The sequence below is a fragment of the Nerophis lumbriciformis genome, linkage group LG19 (genome assembly GCF_033978685.3).
Source record: "Nerophis lumbriciformis linkage group LG19, RoL_Nlum_v2.1, whole genome shotgun sequence".
Classification (NCBI taxonomy): domain Eukaryota; kingdom Metazoa; phylum Chordata; class Actinopteri; order Syngnathiformes; family Syngnathidae; genus Nerophis; species Nerophis lumbriciformis.
The window spans coordinates 22,781,671-22,809,126 of record NC_084566.2 but is presented as its reverse complement, the minus strand read 5'-3'; the positions used below and the strand labels follow the sequence as shown (position 1 = coordinate 22,809,126).

Here is a 27,456-nt window from a genome sequence, read left to right as displayed (position 1 = left end):
TCGCAACTTGGCTGTGACGTCATGCCGAGCGCCGACCTCCAACTTCCGAGGTAAACGGAAGGCAGTCATATAGAGATGATGGGTGTAGCAGGTGCGTGACTGTCTCCCCACTCCATGTTGATTGATGAGGTTGACAACGATAACGATGATGACGACGACGGCGATGATGACGTGGCCGGCTCTTATTGGCCAGAGCCATTAAGCACTCAGGAGGTAGCGGTAGCCAGAGACGCCGCCGCCACCGCCGCCGCCTCCACTCACAGGCGCACAAGGCTCGGCTGCGCTCGGAGCGCACGCCTCTCCACCCAAAGCCCACATGCGCTAAGCCGGGACCATGGATGCCACTCTCTACCAGATCATATTCGGGGAGCTGGCGGACTTAAACTGCACTTTGCTGGAAGCGTTTCCTGACACTTTTTGGGAAAACGCGTCATTGTCCCAGCTGAGCGCGGACGGTAAGAACGACTCCGATAGTTCCCTCACCACTGCGCAAATGCTCTAATAGAAACTTTTCAATCCCCGCAAGATTTCTATTGCAATGCCACCACTGATGAGATTGGCACCTGCTGGCCACGCAGCAGCACCGGGAAGATAGTGGAGAGACCCTGCCCCGAGTACATCAATGGGGTGAAGTACAACACCACCAGTAAGACATTTTAACTTCCTTATTGTGCTTATTTATGTATGTCTACTCCCCTTGCTTATTTTTCCATGATCACCACTTTTGACTGAATCACAATTGCATATCCCCTCCCATCATTGTAACAGCTGCTCCACACTAAGCATGGCTAAATGCAGTGTTTTTCAACCTTTTTTGAGCCAAGGCACATTTGTTTCATAAAAAAAATACAGAGGCACACCACCAGCAGAAAAGGTTAAAAAATGAAACTCCACCAGGTTGTCGTGCCTTATTTTGAGTTTGATGTTTCCAGGGATCTATTCTTGGCCCCATCCTGTTCGCTCTATATCTCCTCCCGATTGGAGAGATTTTTAAGCGGCTTGGAGTGTCTTATCACTTTTATGCAGACGACTGCCAAATTTATATGCCGATTTCAAAAGGCCACGGCCCCCTGACACCCCTTCTCAACTGTCTATGTGACGTCAAGGCTTGGTTAGCCCATAATTTTTTAATAATGAATGAGGGAAAAACGGAAATTTTAGTTTTTGGTCCGGCCCTCACTGACTTGGGACCATTGCAAAATTATGTGCGTCCCAAAGTCACCAGCTTTGGCGTCACTATAGACAGCGGTTTTAAACTTGACAAACAAGTCAATGGCATTTTAAAATAGTGTTTTTATCATCTTCGTCTTTTAGAAAAGGTTTTTATCTTTTAACCTTTTTGAACAAGTCGTGCATGCTTTTATTTCAAGTCGCCTGGACTACTGCAATGCACTTTCATTCATTCTTATTGTTTCCTTGTTTTGAGAGATCACGTCAACATTACTGCATCCTCCCCTATTATGAGCACTTACTTTCACAGATTAAAGACAGACTCAAAGATGATAACTTTAAGCGCAAATGTTTAGTTATATTATTGTTATTGCTCTCAGGAAATGTTGAGACTAATCCAGGCCCTGATACACCTACACAATGTTTTACACCTGCGGATTTTAAAACTAGATCTGGTCTTGGGATTATTCATATTAATGTTCGGAGTTTACTCCCTAAACTGGATATGATAAAGATCTGGATAAACTCAACAAATGCTGATATTGTAGTCTTATCTGAAACTTGGCTTAAACAATCTGTGCTTGATAAAGATATTTACATTCATGGCTATAATGTCTATCGTACTGACCGACAAAGAAAAGGTGGTGGAGTGGCCATATATATTAAACAGAGGTTTGATGTTAAATTAGTGCTCTCTGAATCAGTAAGTAAAGAACTTGAACTGTTAGCACTTGAAATTGAATTAGCTAGAAATCACCACATAATGGTAGTGGGGTGTTATAGGCCTCCATCTGCCCCTAGTAATTCCCTATCTACTCTTGTGAAGCTTCTGTCTCAACTGAAATACAATGAAATAGTGATGGTTGGTGATTTGAACTGGGACTGGCTCACATCTGTGTCTGACTCTTTGAAAGCACAGTGTGAATCTCTAAATTTAACACAATTAATTAACTCAGCTACAAGACCTAATCCTAAATGCCCTCAAAAAGCTACACTCATTGACTTAATTCTAACAAATATGCCCTTTAAATTTGTTGCTCTTTTTGATAATGTTGAACTGGCTTGGAAATATTTTCACGAAAACTTATTGAGTATAGTGAACAAACATGCCCCTTTTAGAAAATGTAGGGTTAAAGGACGTGACAATCAGTGGTTTACATCGGACCTGTCAGATTTATTGCATGAGCGTAATGCTGCTTGGGCCAGGGCACGCAAGTCAGGGTTAGAAGCAGATTGGTTGAATTTTAGACAATTAAGAAATCAATTTACCTCTCTCCTTCGGAAAGTCAAATCAGAATTTTATTTCTCCACAACAACTGAAAATCTCAAACACCCAAAGAAGTTTTGGAAAATCATCAAATCTTTGTCCGGCTGCTGTAATTCAGTCAATCTCCCACCTAGTATACTTGTTGATGGTGTCAGAGTAAGTGACAGAAGAGAAATGGGTAGTCATTTTAATAATCATTTTATTTCCTCTGGTTTTCTCTACAATTCTGACAACTCTACTGAAGCTCCGCTAACTCCGGAAAGAACCGTTGAAAATACCCAGGTTTTTAACTTTACGCCCTTTACCACAACAGAGGTCACGAGGGCTCTAAAACAACTTAAACCTAGAAAGCCAGCTGGCTCTGATAAGTTGGAGCCGCTCTTTTTAAAGTTGGCAGCTGAAATTATAGCTGAACCACTGACTCACATTTTTAACCTTACTCTAATTTCAAATGAAATCCCTTTGGATTGGAAATCTTCCCTTGTAATCCCCCTATTAAAAGGAGGTGACCCTAGTAATCTAAATAATTACAGACCGATCTCTAAACTCTCTGTTCTGGCAAAAGTGCTTGAATCCCTTATCAGTGAACAGATAAAAGACTTTTTGGACACCAATTTTATTCTGTCACCATTTCAGTCAGGTTTTCGTAGAAATCACAGTACTGTTACTGCTGCTATGAAGTTTATAAATGATGTAACTAAAGCTCTTGACAAGAAGCAGTGCTGTCTGTCGCTCTTTATTGACTTTTCAAAGGCATTTGATACTGTTGATCATGTCATTTTAATCAAACGTCTTTCAGCTATTGGTTTTTCTCAGCAAGCAGTTGGATGGTTTGCAAATTACCTCACAAGTAGAACTCAGGCTGTTCAGATAGAAGGTTCCTCCTCGGACGTACTGCAAGTGAAAAAGGGTGTCCCTCAAGGTTCTGTGTTGGGCCCCTTATTATTCACTATTTACATAAATAATCTTGGACAGAATATTCCGAACTCAACTTTCCATTTCTATGCTGATGATACTGTCATATACTGCACAGCACCCACTCTTGCTGAGGCTTTTAAATATCTACAACATGCATTTGACAGAGTACAAGAACAACTTTGCTATCTTCAACTGGTTTTAAATGCAGAGAAAACAAAGTGTATGCTCTTTACCACATCAAAAACTGTAAGATCATCACTGTGTGAGAACATTTTAACAAGAAATGGGCAACAAATTATGTTAGTATCTGCTTTTAAATATTTAGGATTTTTAATTGATGACCACTTGAGTTTTAAGGAGCACATTCAGTATGTTGTAAAAAAACTGAAACTTTTACTGGGATTTTATTATAGAAACAAGTCTTGCTTTTCTTTTACTGTGAAACAGAAATTGGTGGAAACAACCTTTTTACCTGTTATTGACTATGGAGATGTGTTGTACATGAATGCTACTGCTGGTTGTCTCCACAAGCTGGATAGTGTGTACCACGGGGCACTGAGATTCATCACCAACTGCGCTCCCCTTACTCACCATTGTTTGTTATACTCAATGGTTAACTGGACATCTTTATGTGCTCGACGCCTCAATCATTGGTATGTTTTCATCTACATAACCATTCTGGGTATCACTCCATCTTATCTGTCTTGTCTTTTAACAAAGAAACAAGGAAGTCACAATCTTCGTTCAATGGATGTTCTGCAATTTGTTGTCCCCAAAGTAAGAACTGAACTGGGCAAGAAAGCATTTAGGTTTTCAGCACCGAAGGCTTGGAATAACCTACAATCGAACATTAAACTTCAAACCCTAGTTACGCTGAATGAGTTTAAAGCTTCTGTGAAAGGACTTCAGTCTACCTTGTCTGTATGCACATGTGTCATGTGAGCAAGTTTTAATGTTGTAAATGTGATGTTTTATGTATTTGTTTACTGTTTTTAATGTAACCTTGCTGCTGCCCTCTTGGCCAGGTCTCCCTTGGAAAAGAGATCTTTGATCTCAATGGGATTTTACCTGGTTAAATAAAGGCTAATAATAATAATAATGATACTTTATGCTGGCATTAGCCAAAAAGCTCTCTCCCGGTTGCAGTTAGTCCAGAACGCGACAGCACGACTTTTAACAGGGGCCAGGAAACGCCAGCATATAACCCCAATTCTTGAGACTTTGCACTGGCTCCCTGTTCATTTTAGAATTGATTTTAAAATGTTGCTGTTTGGTTTTAAAGCTTTACATGGGCTGGCACCTCATTATATCTCGGACCTCATCCAAATTTACAATCCTGCGCGCACTCTGAGGTCCGAGAGCCAGCTCCAGCTCGTAGTGCCCAAGACCAGACTTAAAACCAGGGGAGACGGCCTTCTCTGTGGTCGGCCCTAAGCTCTGGAACTCTCTGCCCCTCCATGTTCCAACTGCTCCCACAGTGGAGTGTTTTAAGTCTCCTCTTAAGACCCACTTTTATTCTCTAGCTTTTAACACTACGTGAGTTGTGGGGTCGTCTGTGTTTTTAAATTTGCATTTCTATTTATTGTTTTAATTGGTTTTACCCTTTAAAATGGTTTTTAATCATATTTATTTTATATTGGTTTTGTATGTATTTATTTTTTTGTTTTTATTCAGTCATTGGTGGAGCTAAGGATAATATTTAAATATTGTTTTTAATATTGTTGTGCAGCACTTTGGAAACATTTTGTTGTTTAAATGTGCTATATAAATAAAGTGGATTGGATTGGATTGGGTGTAGTGCTTTAGTTCCTGTCTTGCGCTGTTATTTTGGTGACTCTTCCTGTTTTGTTGGTGTTCTCATGTAGCAGCTTCACGCCTTCCTTTGAGCGCTATTGCCTGCACCTGCTTTGTTTTCGCAATCAAGAGTATTTAAGTTGTGCATACGCTATCCTTCTTTGTGGGGACATTGTTGATTGTCGTGGCATGTATGGATGTGCTTTGTGGACACCGTCTCTGCTCCACACGCTGTAAGTTTTTGCTGTCGTCCAGCATTCTGTTTTTGTTGACTTTGTAGCCAGTTCAGTTTTACTTTTGCTTTGCATAGCCATCCTTATTCTTCAGTGCCTTTTTCCTAGCGGGACTTGCCTTTTGTTAATTTCTGGCTTTAGATTTAGACTTAGACAAACTTTAATGATCCACAAGGGAAATGAACTACCTAATGCCACCTACTCAGTCCTGAGATCGGTAGGTTGTGAGTTCAAACCCCAGCCGAGTCATACCAAAGACTATAAAAATGGGACCCATTACCTCTCTGCTTGGCACTCAGCATAAAGGGTTGGAATTGGTGGTTAAATCACCAAAAATAATTCCCGGGCGCGGCCACCGCTGCTGCCCACTGCTCCCCTCACCTCCCAGGGGGTGATCAAGGATGATGGGTCAAATGCAGAGAATTATTTCGCCACATTTAGTGTGTGTGTGGCAATCATTGGTACTTTTAACTTTAAATTGTTCAACACAGTAGCTCAGTTACAATGATGGAAAGTGTAAGGTTGGAAAGGACAATGCATATTTAGACTAAATATAGTGATATAAAATATAACATATATACAAATATATACATAATGTATATTATATATACAGATATATTATATTATGTCTATAACATATATACAATATATAACAATTACATGTACAAAATTACAGTATATGTGACAGCAGCAGCATAAAATAGAGAGTAGATCAAGCAGAAAATAGAAAATAGACATTAAAAACAAAGAGAAGTAGCTGACATAGAAGGTGTCAGGAAATAGGCAGATATCATCTATTGCTGTATGGCGAGTGATTATACAGCTGGATGCAGTGCGGAATGAAGGAGTTCTTGAATCGCACAGTGCGGGAAGGAAGCTGAAGGAGCCTGTTGGATAAAACGATCCTCCAACCTCAGCCTCCCCGTAGCTTGGGTTACAGGCGCGCGCCACCGCACCCTTAAGCGTTACATACCTTTTTTACCTGCACGGTGTGTCCCGCTGTGCTCTCCTAGAGTAACTGCCTGTCTCCTGGAATCTCCTCCATACTCTGGAGATTGTACTGGGAGACACATCAAATCTTCTTGCAACAGCACGCATGGATGTGCCATCCTGGAGGAGTAGGACAATCTGCGCAACTTCAGGAGGGTTAAGAAATGCCTCATGCTCCCAGTCGTGATAATGACTCTAGCTAAAGCCAACACTTGTGGAAAAACAGTGAAAGGGGAACATTATCACCAGACCTATGTAAGCGTCAATATATACCTTGATGTTGCAGAAAAAAGACCATATTTTTTTTTAACAGATTTCCGAACTCTAAATGGGTGAATTTTGGCGAATTAAATATTCTCTCTCGGAGCGATGACGTCACAACGTGACGTCGCATCGGGAAGCAATCCGCCATTTTCTCAAACACCGGGTCAAAACAGCTCTGTTATTTTCCGTTTTTTCGACTGTTTTCCGTACCTTGGAGACATCATGCCTCATCGGTGTGTTGTCGGAGGGTGTAACAACACGAACAAGGACGGATTCAAGTTGCACCAGTGGCCCAAAGATGCGAAAGTGGCAAGAAATTGGACGTTTGTTCCGCACACTTTAACGACGAAAGCTATGCTACGACAGAGATGGCAAGAATGTGTGGATATCCTGCGACACTCAAAGCAGATGCATTTCCAACGATAAAGTCAAAGAAATCTGCCGCCAGACCCCCATTGAATCTGCCGGAGTGTGTGAGCAATTCAGGGACAAAGGACCTCGGTAGCACGGCAAGCAATGGCGGCAGTTTGTTCCCGCAGACGAGCGAGCTAAACCCCCCTGAATGTCTTGGCTCACACCGTCCCAAGATGATCAAGAGAAGAATATCGACCCTAGTTTCCCTGGCCTGCTGACATGAGGGTATGTCTGCAGAATATATTAATTGATGAAAATTGGGCTGTCTGCACTCTCAAAGTGCATGTTGTTGCCAAATGTATTTCATATGCTGTAAACCTAGTTCATAGTTGTTAGTTTCCTTTAATGCCAAACAAACACTTACCAATCGTTGGTTAGAAGGCGATCGCCGAATTCGTCCTCGCTTTGTCCCGTGTTGCTGGCTGTCGTGTCGTTTTCGTCGGTTTCGCTTCCATACGGTTCAAACCGATATGGCTCAATAGCTTCAGTTTCTTCTTCATTTCGTTTTCGCTACATGCCTCCACCCTACAACTATCCGTTTCAATACATGCGTAATCTGTTGAATTGCTTAAGCCGCTGAAATCCGAGTCTGAATCCGAGCTAATGTCGCTATAGCTTGCTGTTCTTTCCGCCATGTTTGTTTGTGTTGGCTTCACTATGGGACGTCACAGGAAAATGGACGGGTGGTTAAAATCAGGCACTTTGAAGCTTTTTTTAGGGATATTGCGTGATGGGTAAAATTTTGAAAAAAACTTCGAAAAATATAATAAGCCACTGGGAACTGATTTTTAATGGTTTTAGCAATTCTGAAATTGTGATAATGTTCCCCTTTAAAAAAGATCAAGAGGGAGGAACTTGAAATGGCCTCCACCTGCAAAACCAGTCCTGTTTTGGGGCCATCTCGTTGTTGCCCCTCTAGTGCACTTGTTGTTAATTCCATCAACACCAATGCAGCTGAAACTGATTAACAACCCCCTCTGCCACATACCTGACCAAAACCTTATCAGAAAAATGTAATTGAATTAATGCCAGACCCTGATAAAAAACTGTTCATTTAATTTTTTTGAGCAGTGTATTTTGTTATGGTTTGAAAATGAAAAATGTCAAAATGGCCACTACATGCTTACATTTTTCCGTGTGCGTCCCTCAGTGGAAAAAGTTAGGACACTCCTGACTTAAAGTGTTGGTGGGTCTGTGGAGCAGCTAGCTCGGTTTAGACCAGGGGTGTCAAAGGTACGGCCTGAGGGCCGCATCAGGCCCGCTAACCGGTTTTATCCTGAGTTTGCTAAGTATAAAAATTAACCTGACATTTTTGAATGAAAGAAACAGCTGTTCTAAATATGTCCACTCGAGGTCCCGATAGCAATTCTTTGTATCTTTGTAGATGATGCTACATATGTACAAAATAAACCACATGATGTTAGTACATCAGTTGAGGAAAATGATCAAACTACATAAATAACATATTGTAATTTGATTTTGATAAAAAAAAAATGTTATCTTGACAGATTGACAATTAACAGCAATGAGTTGACTGATGAACATTATCACATAATTTATTCATAAAATATAAATAACGACAAATAAAGTATAAATACTATTAACCGCAACAGGTAATTGTAAAAAAACAACATTATGATTTGTACAATTTCAGAATGTGATTGTTCTATTTTTAAACAAAGAAAACAATCTGAAGTTGTCTTTATTTTTAAGTTATTGTGCCGTCATTTTACCAATCCATGGGAGTAGATTTTTCTCCATGTGGCCTCCGATGTAAATTGAGTTTGACACCCCTGGCATATCCCCTCCCATCATTGTAACAGCTGCTCCACACTAAACACGGCTTGTGCATGTAACGCGACATGACAATCCACTTAAAGTGAGATGGATGTTGGTGGGTCTGTAGAGCAGCTAGCTCGGTTTAGAGCAGGGGTGTCAAACGTACGGCCTGAGGGCCGCATCAGGCCCGCGAACAGGTTTCATCCGTCCCGCGGGATGAGTCTGCTAAGTATAAAAATGTACCTCAAATTTCTGAATGAAAGAAACTGCTGTTCTAAATGTGTCCACTGGATGTCGCAATAGCAATTATTTGTATCTTTGTAGATGATGCTACATATGTACAAAATAAACCACATGATGTTAGTACATCAGTCGAGGAAAATGATCAAACTACATAAATAACATACTGTAATTTGATTTTGATATTTTTTTTATCTTAATAGATTGAAAATTAACACCAATGAGTTGACTGATGAACATTATCACATCATTTATTCAGAAAATATAAATAACGACAAATAAAGTATATATACTATTAACCGCAACAAGTAATTGTAAAAAAAACAAAAAACATTGTGATTTGTACAATTTCAGAATGTGCTTGTTCTATTTTTAAACAAAGAAAACAATCTGAAGTTGTCTTTATTTTTAAGTTATCGTGCCGTGATTTTTCTCCATGTGGCCCCCCATCTAAAATGAGTATGACACCCCTGGCATATAACAACTGTTCCACACTAAACACGGCTTGTGCATGTAACGCGACATGACACTCCACTTAAAGTGAGATGGATGTTGGTGGGTCTGTGGAGAAGCTAGCTCGGTTTAGAGCAGGGGTGTCAAACGTACGGCCTGAGGGCCGGATCAGGCCCGCGAACAGGTTTTATCCTGACTTTGCTTAGTATAAAAATGTACCTGACATTTTTTAATGAAAGAAACAGCTGTTCTAAATGTGTCCACTGGATGTCGCAATAGCAATTATTTGTATCTTTGTAGATTATGCTACTACATATGTACAAAATAAACCACATGATGTTAGTACATCAGTCAAGGAAAATGATCAAATTACATAAATAACATACTGTAATTAAATTTTGTTTAAAACATTTTTATCTTGATAGATTGAAAATTAACACCAATGAGTTGACTGATGAACATTATCATGTTATGTACATGGGGAGTAGATGGCACAGACAACAGGGGGCATGTTTTAGCTCTATGATTTATTATATATACACACACACACACACACACACACACATATAGCTATATATATATATATACAGTATATATATATATATATATATATATACACACACACACACACACACACACACGTATTATATATATATATATATATATATATATATATATATATATCCATTTTCTACCGCTTGTCTCTTTTGGGATCGTGGGGGTGCTGGAGCTTATCTCAGCTGCATTCGGGCGGAAGGCGGGGTATCACAGGGCCAACACAGATGGACAAACAACATTCACACTCACACCCTAGGGACAATTATATATATATATATATATATATATATATATATATATATATATATATATACATATATATGTATATATATATATATATGTATATATATGTATATATAATGTATATATATATGTATATATATATATATATATATATATATATATATATATAACAAGCAATAATCTAAATAAACAAGAGAATGGAGTGTCTGCATTCAAAGTGTGTATGGTGTGTGACTATGTGTGGAGATTAGCTGTTGAGTGTTACCGGTAGTGTTGAGCGAGAGGCGGAAGATAAGGAGAGACAAGTCAGAGCTCGGAGGTCCGTGAGCAGGCAGGAAGTCGGGGGGCTATAGCGGGACGAAGAAGGTCAGTGTCCAAGCGGGAGGTCGAGATCCAAGAGGCAGTCAGGGAAGCAGAAGAAACGTGGCGTGAGACGAGACGCACAGCTTGAAACTCGTAAACGAAGGGGTAGCTGCAAGGAACGACAAGGGGAGAAACACAAGACCAATCATACGACGAGGAAAAAAAAATAGAAAGAGAAAGGCGTAGAGCTTTGTAGTTGGCTTACTGTACTCGAACAGAAGACTACGTTCTGGCCCGGAATAGCAGGTTGTGCAGGCATTTGAAGGCAGGACCTCTGATCAACTTCAGGTGTGCTGATTGCCGGTGATTGACTGCAGCTGCCGGCTGCAGCAGGACTGACACGCGCAGGAGCGCTCTTGGAGGCGCAATCAGCAAAGCGCACAGATGAGGGCTTATTGGAATGCGCCCTGGCCGTGACATATCATATAATTTGTTCAGCAAATATAAATAACGACAAATAAAGGTAGAATACTATTAACCGCAACATGTAAGTGTAAAAAAAAACCCCAACAACATTATGATTTGTACAATTTCAGAATGTGCTTGTTCTATTTTTAAACAAAGAAAACAATCGGAAGTTGTCTTTATTTTTAAGTTATCGTGCCGTGATTTTACCAGTCTGGCCCACTTGGGAGTAGATTTTTCTCCATGTGGCCCCCCCATCTAAAATGAGTTTGACACCCCTGGTTTAGACTGATGCAGAAAATGACAGGTAATTAGGCACAGCATCTCAAATGAAATTCCTCTGCATGACATTTGCTCTTACAGCAGGCAGGAAAAAACAGACTCTCATTCAACTCTCACCATCCAGTTGAATGTATTTCTTGCAACGACTTGTCGTTATTGACAGTGTTTCATTAATTTTCTGAATAATTACTACTTGAAGAAATGTATATTATCCTTGGAACCGGAATGCCAAATAATTGTTAAAGTTATTTTTTAAAAGTACAACAATTCTTCTCAACAAAAGAGGAGAAATATAATATATTATTTTATTATTTATTTGTTCACTGTTATGTTACAGAGAACAAGGAAGTAGGATAAAATTGCTATGGTATGCAAAGTGGTACGATTAAATAAGCTCAGCTTCTTCCTACTCCTTTTCTGAGATAGGCTCCAGCAACCTCCCGCAACCCCGAAAGGGACAAGCGGTAGAAAATGAATGGATGTATGCATGTTCGAAATAAACTCAAACTGAACAGAACTGAACTGAAAGTCCAAAGAAAATTGCAGCATATATCCTTTGCGTACTTGTAGGTCAGGGTGACGTGTCCTAAAAATAAAATCAACATTATTTTTCCCCCCACAAAATTAGATTTACGTTTTTTACTGATTTGTCTCCTACTTTTTTAAAGAAACCAATGAATACAAATAACAGAGATAATTTGAAATATATATATATATATATATATATATATATATATATATATATATATATATATATATATATATATATATTGATCAAAGACTAGTACAGGGGTGTCAAACTCATTTCAGTTCAGGGGCCGCATGGAGGAAAATATGTGCACACGCGGGCCGGACTATTAAAATCATGGTATTAAAACAAAAAAATAAAGACAACTTCAGATTGTTTTCTTTGTCTTACTTTGGCCAAAAATAGAACAAAAACATTCTGAAAATATTACAATAAAAATATAGAAAAAAATACCGGCAGCGGTAAAGTTTAGATCCATGAAGGAAAGAAGAAAGTGAATGAATGTTTATAACTGAATACATTTACATATGCATTTCTTTTGTATTATTTTTTTAATATGAATTAAGGAACGTTTAACTTCTCCAAGGTTTCTCATAGTCATTCACATCGACGTCCCACTGGGGTGAGTTTTTCCTTGCCCTTATGTGGGCTTTGTACCGAGGATGTCGTTGTGGCTTGTGCAGCCCTTTGAGACACTTGTGATTTAGGGCTATATAAATAAACATTGATTGATAAACATTGATTGATTATGACAACCTTTTTCCAAAACGCAATATAGAATGTGAGATATAACAGGATAATGCATACATTCATCATTTGTTTTCAAAACAGTTACATAAGAAGTGGGACCCCAAAAATTTACCGTGGGACCCCATTTTTATGACTTCATGGGGCCCCTGGGACCCCATTTTGAAAATCCTTAGCGCCAACACTGATAGTGTCACAGTGGCTTACACGTGCATCACATCTCACAAGCTTGACAACACATTGTGTCCAATATTTACCACAGGTATAAAAATAAGTCATATTTTATATTTATATTTATTTATATATATATATTTATATATATATATATATATATATATATATATATATATATATATATATATAAGTCATATTTTATATTTATATTTATTTATATATATATATATATATATATATATATATATATATATATATATATATATATATATATATATATATATATATATATATATATATATTTATATACATATATTTATATTTATATTTATATTTATTTATTTATATTTATATTTTATTTATATTCAGGTTTATATAATAGTTAAAACAAATTTAAATAATGAATCCCAGCGGGCCGGTTCTAATACTAATCAAATATCATCTCGGGGGCCACAGATAATTCATTCGCGGGCCGGATCTGGCCCACGGTCCTTGACTTTGACACATAAGCACTCGTAGTTTGAAATTACACTGAATTCACTGCATCTTACTCTTACACAATTAAAAATGTAATAAAACTGTTTTGTTTGAACCAGATATACATTTTACTTTTTAAAAAAAATAATTTTCAAAGAAACTAAATTAAAGAGCAATATTTCTGTCTCGAACACATTAATTCTGTTAACAAAAATGTAGCATTGCTCTTTGCATGCCAATAAATAATAATACTCTTCAACAGCGAGATTGATAAAGTGCAAACTTAAAACTTCTGTCTTGAATGAAATACTTCTGTAAATACAAACAAAGTATTGTACATTGTATGCAAATAAATAATCCAATAAAACATTGAGAGGGAAAAGTGGATAAACGCAGGCGTTTTCATTGTACTGTGCATGCACCACATTGCTTTGTGTATCATTTTAGCTGTTTGCAAATTCACTATGTCGTGGAATTTCAGTATTTTCGATTCAATGAATAAAGGGTTTGAATGTTCTCTATATCCAACATTATGTATTCTAACTGATCTTTTTTGTAACACGGTTAATGAATGACGTTTACGTTTGTAGTTATTTCCCCATATTTCTACACAATAACTCAAATATGGTAACACTAGCGAGCAGTAGAGAATATGAAGTGATTTTTGGTCTAGAACATGTTTTGCTTTATTCATTATTGACGTGTTTCTTGCCATTTTATGTTGTATATTTTTTTAATGAGATTTCCAGTCCATTTTATCATCAATCATTATACCTAGACATTTGGTTCCATTTACTCTTTTAATTTATATTCCGTCTATTTGTATTTGGCCTGAAGTATAAACATAGTGTTTGTTTTCCGCTGTGCTTCTTTCTCATCATACATGGTACCTTGTGTAAATGATTCCACCACAGTAAGCAGGGGTTTGTTGGTTGTTGCGGTCTTGTTTGCCTTGTAAAGAGTTGCATTTCCCGCACTCTCTGACAGGTTTCGGTTTTAGATGCAGGAATGCGTTTGTGGTGTATGGAGCCAAAACACTGCCAGTAAGATTTGGTGCCCCCAAAAAATGTTGACATTGTAGAAAAAGTTGTATTGGCACGGAAACAAGTTTTGGCAAAAAAATAAATACAAACATTGATACGCTCTGGTGACCCTGAGACCCCGAGGGACAAGCGGTAGAAAATGGATGGATGGACGGATGAAGTATAGTATTTTGTATCATTACATGTTTTCAATGCCAATATTTATATTTTTGTACACGTTTATTGTTTTTGTGTGTTTCACAGGTATTTGTTTCACATTTGCTTCTCTTTTTTCCGGTTTCGTTCTTTTTTTTTCTTTCGGATTTGCTTAATTTTTTTTTCCGGTTTCAAATGAATGGTAGTTTGACGTGGAGGGCGGGTGCCTGGAGGCGCAGCTTACAACAACATTTTTCCCAGAAGCAGTTTTACTAGACTTAGGCTTGCAGGTAAAACAACATAGAAGAAGAGGGGAGGATCCAGGGCTTCTAAATCAAGTTTAAAAAATAATCTTCAAAGTATGAAATTATGAAACAAAAGTTGTTTTTTTACATTTATCTTGAGTGTGTTGCTGCGGCAGTTTTCTCTCCTGCTTAGAGAGAAATCCTGTGTTTGAAACATAATATAGTGAACAACTTGTAGTACCTTTTGGCTACTTACCTAATTTATAAAGCGCTCTGGTCAAATTCGTTACTTTCAAAATTGGTTTTATACATGCAGTAGATGTCAGCACTAAGTGGTTGTTGGGATATCTTTATTTATTAAGTTTGTAATTTATTATTATGCATTGATGCATTGTTATTCTTAACAGGGGGGACCATGATTCTCGTTACAAAGCAAGTAAAATAATTTTAAAGCTATTATTCCTATTTAATAGTTTTGATAAAGTTTATGCAGGTTTGTTATTATTATTTAAGTTTTTAAATAACATGAAATATGGCAGTCAACCGAAGAAAATCCAGGTGATGTCCCAGAAAGGCAGACGCCTTCTTTGTCTTTCTTGTTGAATTAAAGACAGCAACATCACAAAGTACGACTCAGATATTATTTTTAAAGGCCTACTGAAACCCACTACTACCGACCACGCAGTCTGATAGTTTATATATCAATGATGAAATCTTAACATTGCAACACATGCCAATACAGCCGGGTTAGCTTACTAAAGTGCAATTTTAAATTTTGCGCGAAATATCCTACTGAAAACGTTTCGGTATGATGACGCCTGGGCGTGACGTCACGGATTGTAGAGGACATTTTGGGACAGCATGGTGGCCAGCTATTAAGTCGTCTGTTTTCATCGCAAAATTCCACAGTATTCTGGACATCTGTGTTGGTGAATCTTTTGCAATTTGTTCAATGAACAATAGAGACAGCAAAGAAGAAAGCTGTAGGTGGGAAGCGGTGTATTGCGGCAGGTGTTGTGCCGGATAACGCGCCCCCGCCGTAGAATGCACCCCCTGACTGTTGTGCCGGATAACACAGCCGGTGTTTCATTGTTTACATTCCCGAAAGATGACAGTCAAGCTTTACCATTGGCCTGTGGAGAAGTGGGACAACAGAGACTCTTACCAGGAAGACTTTGAGTTGGATACGCAGACGCGGTACAGTGAGTACGCATGCAGCTGCAGCTTCCAAACATTTGATCGCTTGCCCGTACGTGCGTCCCGCTATGTGCATGTCACGTACGTAAATTTGGGGACTTTGGGGAAATATATGTGCTGTAAGAACTTTGGGGAGGTGAACGGTACTTTGGGCTGTGGGATTGAGTGTGTTGTGCGGGTGTTTAATTTATATTGGCGGGTTATATGGACGGGAGGGGGGAGGTGTTTGTTATGCGGGATTAATTTGTGGCATATTAAATATAAGCCTGGTTGTGTTGTGGCTAATAATGTCTTGTGTTTATTTACTGTTTTAGTCATTCCCAGCTGAATATCAGGTCCCACCCGCCTCTCACAGCATCTTCCCTATCTGAATCACTCCCACTGCCCTCTAGTCCTTCACTCTCACTTTCCTCATCCACAAATCTTTCATCCTCGCTCAAATTAATGGGGAAATCGTCGCTTTCTCGGTCCGAATCGCTCTCGCTGTTGGTGGCCATGATTGTAAACAATGTGCAGATGTGAGGAGCTCCACAACCTGTGACGTCACGCGCATATCGTCTGCTACTTCCGGTACAGGCAAGGCTTTTTTATCAGCTACCAAAAGTTGCGAACTTTATCGTCGATGTTCTCTACTGAATCCTTTCAGCAAAAATATGGCAATATCGCGAAATGATCAAGTATGACACATAGAATGGACCTGCTATCCCCGTTTAAATAAGAAAATCGCATTTCAGTAGGCCTTTAAAGGTTTTTAATGTAATTGTGAATAGAAATATCTTCTATGAAAGGTCAGCCTATTTTTTTTAATTCATTTTAAATAATCCTTCAGCTCTACAATGTAGTAGTTGATGGTTTTTTTTAATGGTTATATGTTCAAATGTACATGCATTTTTGCGCTTACATGACAATTAGCAATACTAACTTGCTGCTGAAACGTCACCTGACTAACTCAAAATACTGCTAATAATATTACATGTTACATATAGGTGCCTTTGTGGGTAACAAACAAGTCTTAAAAAAGCCCATCGAAAAACAAATTAAAATGGCAACGTGAAACATAGTGGCAGACCCGAGACAAAACTAATAATGCATCTTCCAGTCTCACATTCTTTTTCAGTGCACCCACAAACTATGATTAAAAGGAAGTCAGCCAAACTCTTGCATCAATCACCCACGCGCACAAAAAGAAGTGCAAACTCGGTCTTTGCCTAACACAATCACAAAACAACTTCCGTGTTGTATCAAGCACAAGGTCCCAGTGCGACAATGGGATGGCGCGTCGGGCTGAGTTTTCCTTTCGAGCTATTGTTATCTCCATAATAGGCTCAGGTGCAGACTCATTATCCCCCACCAAACACACTCACTGGCCTCCATGTTGCTCATTCACCCTCTGCTTTTGCTGGTACTTGGGGCGGTATACCTCGGTTGGTAGAGCGGCCGTGCCAGCAACTTGAGGGTTGCAGGTTCGATCCCCGCTTCCGCCATCCTAGTCACAGCTGTTGTGTCCTTGGGCAAGACACTTTACCCACCTGCTCCCTGTGCCACCCACACTGGTTTAAATGTAACTTAGATATTGGGTTTCACTATGTAAAGTGCTTTGAGTCACTAGAGAAAAGCGCTATATAAATATAATTCACTTCACTTCATTTTGATGGACGTACCTGCTGCTTTGACCCCTGTTTCCTCTGCATAAAGTGTAGGGATTTGTGTTTAAGGACGTTTATTTCAATTGTTTATGGCACTGTTTACTATACATCAATTCATAAATTTGGATCTCCACAGAAATATTTTATATTATTATTCTTTTTTTTAGATTTTGCGTGTTCGCCCTCACTTACAAACACATTATAAAGGGACTATGTGTATACCTTGTTGTAATTGATGGCATCCCTCTTCTGTTTCTTAACAAGAAAAACATCTCTTATTACGGAAGAAAAAACACAATTTAAGTTTTAGTTTCTTCACCAGTTGATCAATAGTGTGCAGACTCAAGCTGCATTCGGTGGGAGCTGTAGCGTAAAAGTTAAAAAGTTAAAAGTGCCAATGATTGTCACACACACACCAGGTGTGGCAAAATTATTCTCTGCATTTGACCTATCATCCTTGATCACCTCCTAGAAGGTGAGGGGAGCAGTGGGCAGCAGCGGTGGCCGCGCCCGGGAATCATTTTTGGTGATTTAACCCCCAATTCCAACCCTTGATGCTGAGTGCCAAGCAGGGAGGTAACAGGTCCCATTTTTATAGTCTTTGGTATGACTCGGCCGGGGTTTCAACTCACAACCTACCGATCTCAGGGCGGACACTCCAACCACTGAGTAGTCTGCCTACGACTTAAAAAGGTGCCGGACGACTCTGTGGAACTCTTTGCCACTGGAGTTAAAGTCACAGTCAGACATTAAACTTTTCTCCACAAAACTGAAAAAGTGGCTTAAGGAAAATCAGAAGTGTGAGCATTAGAACTGGCTGTAGTATGGACAAATGGGGCCAATTATTTTCAATGTGTTTTTATTTTTGTACTTGTTTTAATCTTTTTGTATGTGTTTTACATTTCTCTCATCTTTTTTTTTAAAGCCTAACCAGGGACAAACGTTGCAAATAGAGATGTCTGATAATATCGGACTGCCGATATTATCGGCCGATAAATGCTTTAAAATGTAATATCGGAAATTATCGGTATCGGTTTCAAAAAGTAAGATTTATGACTTTTTAAAACGCCGCTGTACAGAGTGATACACGGACGTAGGGAGAAGTACAGAGCGGCAATAAACCTTAAAGGCACTGCCTTTGCGTGCCGGCATAGTCACATAATATCTACGGCTTTTCACACACACAAGTGAATGCCTGCATACTTAGTCAAAAGCCATACAAGTCACACTGAGGGTGGCCGTATAAACAACTTTAACACTGTTACAAATATGCGCCACACTGTGAACCCACACCAAACAAGAATGACAAACACATTTCGGGAGAACATCTGCACCGTAACACAACATAAACACAACAGAACAAATACCCAGAACCCCTTGCAGCACTAACCCTTCCGGGACGCTACAATATACACCCCCTGCTACCTGTTACCCCCCCACCCCAACCCCGCCCACCTCAACCTCCTCATGCTCTCTCAGGGAGAGCATGTCCCAAATTCCAAGCTGCTGTTTTGAGGCATGTTGAAAAAAAGAATGCACTTTGTGACTTCAATAATAAATATGGCAGTGCCATGTTGGCATTTTTTTCCATAACTTGAGTTGATTTATTTTGGAAAACCTCGATACATTGTTTAATGCATCCAGCGGGGCACCGCAACAAAATTTGGCATAATAATGTGTTAATTCCACGACTGTATATATCGGTATCGGTTGATATCGGAATCGGTAATTAAGAGTTGGACAAGATCAGATATCGGCAAAAAAGCCATTATCGGACATCTCTAGTTTGACATCGGTTACCTATGGGTAGCAATGTTTAATTGTACTGTCCCTGTCAAATAAATACATGACTGAATGAATGAATGAATAACATGTTTAAAAGTGAGAGAGTCATCAATTAAAACACCAAACTGGGATAGGTTCCAGCACCCCTGTGACCCAGTAAGGGACAAGCGGTAGAAAATGGATGGATGGATAGGTATTTATATTCCCTTCAAGAGTGGACAATACCGGGGGGGTTTGAAGCACCTTCCTATGTTTGGAAAACAGTTTTGTCTTGTCAGATTGAGAACCAGTTTTAAGTCAATAAGTGAATTCTGCACAGCGACAAAAGCTTTCTGCAGGGAATTAACAGCCTGTTCAAGAGATGATCCAGAGCAATAAATACTTGTATCATCAGCATAAAAATGCATGTTAGCATCAGATAAATGTTGTTTGAGATCATTGATGTATAAGATAAATAAGAGGGGCCCCAATACAGATCCCTGAGGCGCCCAAATATGAACAGTGACAAATTCTGAACAAAGGCCCTCATATTTAATACACTGGGTCCTGTTTTCCAAATAATTTGAACACCAAGGGACCAGTCCAAAGAGAAATTTTAAAATAGCGTGGTCTACTGTGTCAAACGCTTTGGAGAGATCAATAAAAAGTGAGGCACGGTGCTGTATTTTATCAAGCGCTACAATGATGTCATTTCCCACCTTCATTGTAGCAGTGATGGTGCTGTGCTCTTTCCTGAAACCTGATTGATATTTAAACATCATCTTATTTGAAGAGAGGAACTCTTTCAGCTGATCACAAACAAGAGATGCCAGATTTTTTGATAAGACATATACATTTGATATTGGCCTATAATTACAAAGAACTGCCGGCTCACCTCCCTTTTAATAAAGGGAGGACAAAAGCAGATTTCCAAACTGATGGAATGTCTTTGTTTTTAACTGACAGATTAAAAAGAATTGATAGTGGCTCTGCTATAAAATCAACTGCCAGCTTTAAAAAACAAGGCTCAACCAAGTCAGGTCCGATATAACCGATGTACAATAACATGTACATTATCATTACAGTCAGCAAACACTTACTGTACATGGAGCCCAGGAAACATGTATTTTTGATCTTGAGCTGACAGCTGTGGCTTTCAGATCATTGGCTAGCGGTCTCGACTCTCAGTCAGAGCACCCCTGGGCAGGACGCCGGGGCTGGACCAGTCGTGTTATATTAGTGCCGTGACATTTAGGGGGGCGGGTGTTGCTAGAATACATTGGTAAACTTCACTTCCTGACACCACAAGAGTCAAGCTAGACAACGAGCTGATAGCTCTCAACTCTCAGGCACCGTTCACACTAAGCCGGATAAGGTTATCCAGGGTTAATCACACCTAACCTTATCTGTGTCCAGACACAACAATGCCACCGTTTAAGACCGCCGGCGTTCGCCGGCGCTACGCAACCTAGTACGCATGCGTGGAAAAATGCACAAGTCATAGTCACCTCCAGTGTTGCTTTGTGTGCAAGTTCTTCAATGTAACTTATCCGAACAATATCCAGTGTTGTGGTATTTCAATTAACTGGAATCCAGTGTGCTGTGGGGCCCTAATTGTAGTGAATCACACCTGAGCCATCATAAATTAATAAATGTTTTATTAGACACGTAAACAATGTGATAAATAACATTTTACATCAATCAAACTAGGGATCTAGATATCTGGTCAGGACAGTCCTCACTCTTTTGCCTTCACCTTCATTGTCCATTCCTTTTTGGTGACTTTATATACTCTGGACCTAGATGTTGAGTCCTCGACATACATGGCGGACAATAACTGATACAGTCTGCTTTGCTAGCCAAAATGTATTCACTGTTTTCCGTAGTTTTACCTCGTCTTCCCTCGACGGCCAGGTAATACAAAGCACGCGCTACCTTTTTTTATCACATCCACGGCAGCTCGCATTCTCCTTGTCTCTCTTTCGACAAATGGACGAAGTTTTTCGCTAAGTAGAATCACAGCTGACCTCGACATTGGAAAGTTCTCTTGCCGTCTGAGAAGTGTTGTATCCCAACTGGCTGCAATCGCTTTCTCTTAAGGTATTCATGTGTGATTTCCACAAGCGTCTGTACACGTAGAAGAAGGAGAAACACGGCATGTCTGGATGACTCGCCTTCATATTTCCAGTGGTTAGCTCCGAGTTACGAAACCGCTTTATTATGAAGCTGACTGTGGCGTGTTCTTTCTGATGTCACTTCCGGTGTGGGCGTGGTCTTTCTGGCATCACTTCCTCTCCGAACTCAGTTTTTAAACGATCAATTAGTCCATGCAAAGCTAAGTGCCGGAGATTCAAGAAATAGACGGCGCACTTACCCGTGTAAAAAATCGTCCGAGGAATGGTACCTTTAACGCTGGTTTAGTGTGGCCGAAACAAGGTTCTGTCATGATCCGTGGTCCGGATCATGTGTGTTTAATTATTTTCTGTTAGTTTTGGACTGCTTTAGTACTTGGTTGTGCTCCTGTGAGTTTGTTTTGGTTGTCATGGTCACTCATTGTGTTCACCTGTCTCTGATTAGTGCTCGACCGCTCACCTGCTTCCCGAGCGCTAATCAGAGGCATTATTTAAGTTGCCTTTGCCAGTCACTCTTTCTGCCTTCGTTGTCTTGATATCACACCGGCTTATATTTGATTCTGACCAAGTAAGTTTCCATGTCCATGTCCTAGTTTCTGTTAAAGAGTACTTTTTGTGTTTTAGGCACGCTTGCCTTTTTTTTTCTTGTATTGTTTGCGTTTGTGGTAGTTTGGATTATTTATATTAATAAATCCAAGGATTATTTATGTTAATAAAACCAAGCCTACCTTCACGCTGTCGTCCGGAGCCGTCCGGAGCCGTCTTTTGCGATGGAAGAACAACCCCGCAGCAAACTGTGACCCCCATGTGACAGGTTCAGGCTAAATAATTATTCGTTGAAGGGGTTAAACGACTTAGTGTAGACATGGCATCACTCTGAGGATTCTGGTTCGATCGGGGGGCAGATCCAGTTAGTTCTGTGCTTTTTATTTTGAGGGACATTTATTGTCGACTTGTCCATGGTGTATCCTGCCTTCCGCCCGAGTGCAGTTGGGCTATAGCACCCCCGCTACACCAGGCATGTGATTTTTCCGTCTATAGTCGGAAATCCGTCTTTTTTCATCCTTCCATCCATCTTCTTCCGCTTATCCGAGGTCGGGTCGCGGGGGCAGCAGCCTAAGCAGGGAAGCCCAGACTTTCCTCTCCCCAGCCACCTCGTCCAGCTCCTCCTGGGGGATCCCGAGGCGTTCCCAAGCCAGCCGGGAGACATAGTCTTCCCAACGTGTCCTGGGTCTTGCCCGTGGCCTCCTACCGGTCGGATGTGCCCTAAACACCTCCCTAGGGAGGCGTTCGGGTGGCATCCTGACGAGATGCCCGAACCACCTCATCTGGCTCCTCTCGATGTGGAGGAGCAGCGGCTTTACTTTGAGCTCCTCCTCGGATGGCAGAGTTTCTCACCCTATCTCTAAGGGAGAGCCCCGCCACCCGGCGGAGGAAACTCATTTCGGCCGCTTGTACCCGTGATCTTATCCTTTCGGTCATAACCCAAAGCTCATGACCATAGGTGAGGATGGGAACGTAGATCGACCGGTAAATTGAGAGCTTTGCCTTCCGGCTCAGCTCCTTCTTCACCACAACGGATCGATACAGTGTCCGCATTACTGAAAACGCCGCACTGATCTGCTTGTCAATCTCACGATCCACTCTTCCGTCTTTTTTATCTCTGTAAAAATATACAAAAATATTTTCCGTTTTTCTTCGTTAAAATGTGTGTTAAAATCTTGATCCGTCTCTTTGCCATACCTGCCAACAACTACAGTTTTCCCGTAACGAGTACGGTTTTTGATAATCCAGTGGTAAAAACTACGGTTTTCCATTAAAAATTATTAACTTAAAAATCGAAGCTACATAGCAAAGCAACCTGCTCTGTGGCCTTGTGATTAGAGTGTCCGCCGTGAGATCGGTAGGTCGTGAGTTCAAACCCCGGCCGAGTCATACCAAAGACTATAAAAATGGGACTCATTACCTCCCTGCTTGGCACTCAGCTTCAAGGGTTGAAATAAGGGGTTAAATCACCAAAATTGATTCCCAGGCGCGGCCATCGCTGCTGCTCTCTTCTCCCCTCACCTCCCAGGGGGTGAGGGTGATGGGTAAAATGCAGAGGATAATCTCACCACACCTAGTGTGTGTGTGACTATCAGTGGTACTTTAACTTTCACTTTTAACTCCACGGGCAGGGGACAACATCAAAAATCCATTATTGGTTGGTTTACTATGATGAGTCCCGATTGGTTAAGATTAGGGCAAAACATTACAGACAGGCCAATCAGAGCCAAGATAGGGTGGGTCATCGAACTAGGAAGGGAAATCCCAACAGACATCCCAAATGATGATGAGAGAGTCGGAGAAGAGAAGAGGGAATTTACAAGCGGGCGATTTATATATTTAAAAAACTAGTGGAAGATGGCAGAGGGATTCTCTTCCTTTAGATTTTTTTTAGCGATGTAGACCACGTCCAGGAAACCCACAATGCGTCTACTTGGCCACATTTGGACAAATGTATGCGTCTGGATAAAACAATGCCCAAAACATAAATTTTAGTTGTTTACCGTGTATGCCCAAATCTAAACTGCTCCTGACATGGAAAACGTGGAATACACATTTAATAACACACATGGTTGTGGCAGACATGTGATGACTTTTGCTACAGCAAAGCATGTCTAAATGCTACATTTTATTTCCGTTGGTGTTTTCAAACAATACATTATTTCTACTGTTTATATTTTGACGTTGAATAGTTGAATCATTTTGAAACATAAACAACATGACTGCAACATATTTGTTATTCCATGCTATGAATCACAAATGGCTATTCAGATACAGCAAGTTAGCTAACAGAATACAGTGTTTCCCACAGGACGGGCATCTATTTGTGGTGGTGTGGTCGGGGGGCGGGGGTGGCGGCAGCGGCGATGACCAAGAAGAACGCGGAGTTGGAATATAATTACAACATTTTATGTACATATTTATATACAGATTTGAACAATTAGTGATTCACTGAAATATATTTATTAATTGTGGTTCTTACAAAAAATATATCTTATAAAATATAAAAGCTAAAATGTCTCTTAAAGCTCTGCCCCTTTAATTAGTGAATACTAAATAATTTAACTTTAGCCTACTACTACAACCATATTATTTACCAGCAACATGAAGTGAAACAGAGGCAGAGGTGTCCTGCCACAGTCAGTCAACCTCCTCCTCCTCCTCCTGCTGCTGAACAGGTCGCACCTGTGGTCCGGACTGTAGGCCTACCTCCTCTCCAAGTCGAGCCCTTTTCGGCCGTTGAAAATATTTTTCTATACTCATCTGTGTGAAGGAGTGAACATCCAACATTAGAATTTATTACTAACGAGCAGAACCGCTCTATGTACAGTACCGTCTAACCTTAAGCGGCAGCAGCTCAACACATGCAGGGTTCAACGTTAAGGTTTTTTCTACTTGCCCGACTTCTCAAATCTTCTTGCCCCAATATTTTTACTTGTCCTGCCTAGGTTTTTTTCTGGCTGTGTAGTGCTCATGGCTTATGTCTTACTAAAATCCTTCCCGTTGACTATTTACAACACTATATTTATTATTATTATTATCTATAATTACATTTAAATGGCATTGCATACATGTAAAATTAAATGCTATTTCACATTATTTGACCAGTAGCAGTTACACCCATCTGAACAGGTCAGCCACCTGTTTAAAGCCCGATCACAGTTGAAATCTTGAAATGAAGGGCCTTTAATGGCCAAAACATTAACCTGGACAACATTTTAACAGCTGGTTGGCTCAGATTGTATTATTTTCATTGCATTCACATGCTGCAGTGGACAGTGGACAATTTAGCTTCAGTCCATGTGTGTTTATTGACAACATGGTTATAACCTGGACACGTTAGCTCGTCGGTATTGTAACACGTGACTGTTACTACGTGCGTCTGCCCCGGGCCACGAGTCAAACAGCGGCGGTGTTAATGAAGCAGCGTCAGGCTGCTCACCGTCAGTGAAACGCTCGGTGAAATCACGGATTAACGTTAAATATATGACGAGCCGCGAGCGATGCAGCTATAACCTATCTACTAGTGATGGGTTGATGAGGCGTCATGAAGCGTTTCGACACATTGCAAAACTGTATTGATACTGTGTCGATACTGTGTCACTAAATACTGGCTGGACATTAAAAATCCCTACAGGCAACCTATGGACCGACTCAACTGACACTGATTTTATGACCTAGTACAGTGGTTCTCAAATGGGGGTACGCGAACCCCTGGGGGTACTTGAAGCTATACCAAGGGGTACGTGAGATTTTTAAAAAATATTCTAAAAATAGCAACAATTCAAAAATCCTTTATAAATATATTTATTGAATAATACTTCAACAAAATATGAATGTAAGTTCATAAACTCAGTGAAGCACAAGCTCAGGTTTGTCACTAAAATGTCTGTCAAAAAGAACTGTGAAAAGAAATGCAACAATGCAATATTCAGTGTTGACAGCTAGATTTTTTGTGGACATGTTCCATAAATATTGATGTTAAAGATTTTTTTTTTTTGTGAAGAAATGTTTAGAATTAAGTTGATGAATCCAGATGGATCTCTATTACAATCCCCAAAGAGGGCACTTTAAGTTGATGATTACTTCTATGTGTAGAAATCTTTATTTATAATTGAATCACTTGTTTATTTTTCAACAAGTTTTTAGTTATTTTTATATCTTTTTTTCCAAATAGTTCAAGAAAGACCACTACAAATGAGCAATATTTTGCACTGTTATACAATTTAATAAATCAGAAACTGATGCCATAGTGCTGTATTTTACTTCTTTATCTTTTTTTTTTCAACCAAAAATGCTTTGCTCTGATTAGGGGGTACTTGAATTAAAAAAAAAATCACAGGGGGTACATTGCTGAAAAAAGGTTGAGAACCACTGACCTAGTATATACAATAATATAAACCAAGTCATTGTATTTCATTTAGGATTATTTCATAACTTCATTTAAATAAAAATATATTTTTTGTCTTTTTTAGACACAGTCAATAAATAATGTGAACATGTATCATAACATGGAAATCTAAGAGAACGTGTTGTGAATGAGGATGCTTGTGGACCTGGAAATTATTATTTAATTTTTTTTACACATTTTTATTTTAAAAAAAACAGTTTTTCCAACGTATTCAATTTTAGATGCTTTCTCTTCTTAGTTATTATTTCTCCGGCTGTAGAAAAGACCCGCTCACAGGGCACAGAGTCAGCGTCAGTGCGACACAGTTCGCGTATCGGTCACGTGACCAAAACAGCTCATGATCGGTCACGTGCCTTTCTAAAAGCGGTACGCGCACCAACACAGGGTTTCGCTCTTTGAGCTCGACGCATGCGCCGATGCATCGGTGTTGCCGGACCCATCACTACCATCTACCTATAACACCTGTAAAAATGAAGCAATGCTGCCACGCTAGCAAGCGTTAGCTAGCCAACTATGAGCCACCAAGCTGCTAACTGTCGCCAAAAGGCACCATTTAAGTTTTTTTTCCCATGGCATCCTGGATCAAGGCTTTCAGCAGCTTTTGGACGTTTGAGGTAGAAACGTAGGAAGCGCCATCATTATGAAAAGTAGCCGGCGAGTATTTTGATTCCGTCCGTCCGTTCGTCCGTCCGTCCCTCTTCTTCTTCTTCTTCTTCTTGCTATTGGCGGAGTTACAATGCATAGTAGGCTACCGCCACCTACTGCACCGGAGGTGTAACTACAAGCAACATTCACAGACAGTCCCATTGCTTTTATGAGCGGTCGAGCGAGTCAAAAGCCGAAAAATCCATTTGTGGCGGACGTAATTCTTTCGTGGCGGGCCGCCACAAATAAATGAATGTGTGGGAAACACTGGAATAAACATTGTTTGTACTCTTTATGATTTTTGCATTTGGAGCAGTTAGAAGTGTAGAGGGAGTTGAAGAGACAGAAATTGGCTATAAAGCAGAAACAAAAAAGGAAAATGCAAGCTGAGG

At 39.9% G+C, this 27,456-nt stretch overlaps 1 protein-coding gene across 1 annotated transcript in view; it reads left to right on the top strand.

The window, feature by feature from the left end:
* Positions 1–229: 229 nt before the first annotated feature.
* The window catches only part of LOC133618692 (corticotropin-releasing factor receptor 2), a 123,243-nt gene continuing 96,016 nt past the window's right edge, over positions 230–27,456 (top strand). The window contains exons 1-2 of the mRNA XM_061979278.2: positions 230–455; positions 527–646. Coding sequence (XP_061835262.1) covers positions 335–455; positions 527–646 — 241 coding nt within the window. The 5' untranslated portion in view covers positions 230–334. The remainder of the gene's footprint in view (positions 456–526; positions 647–27,456) is intronic.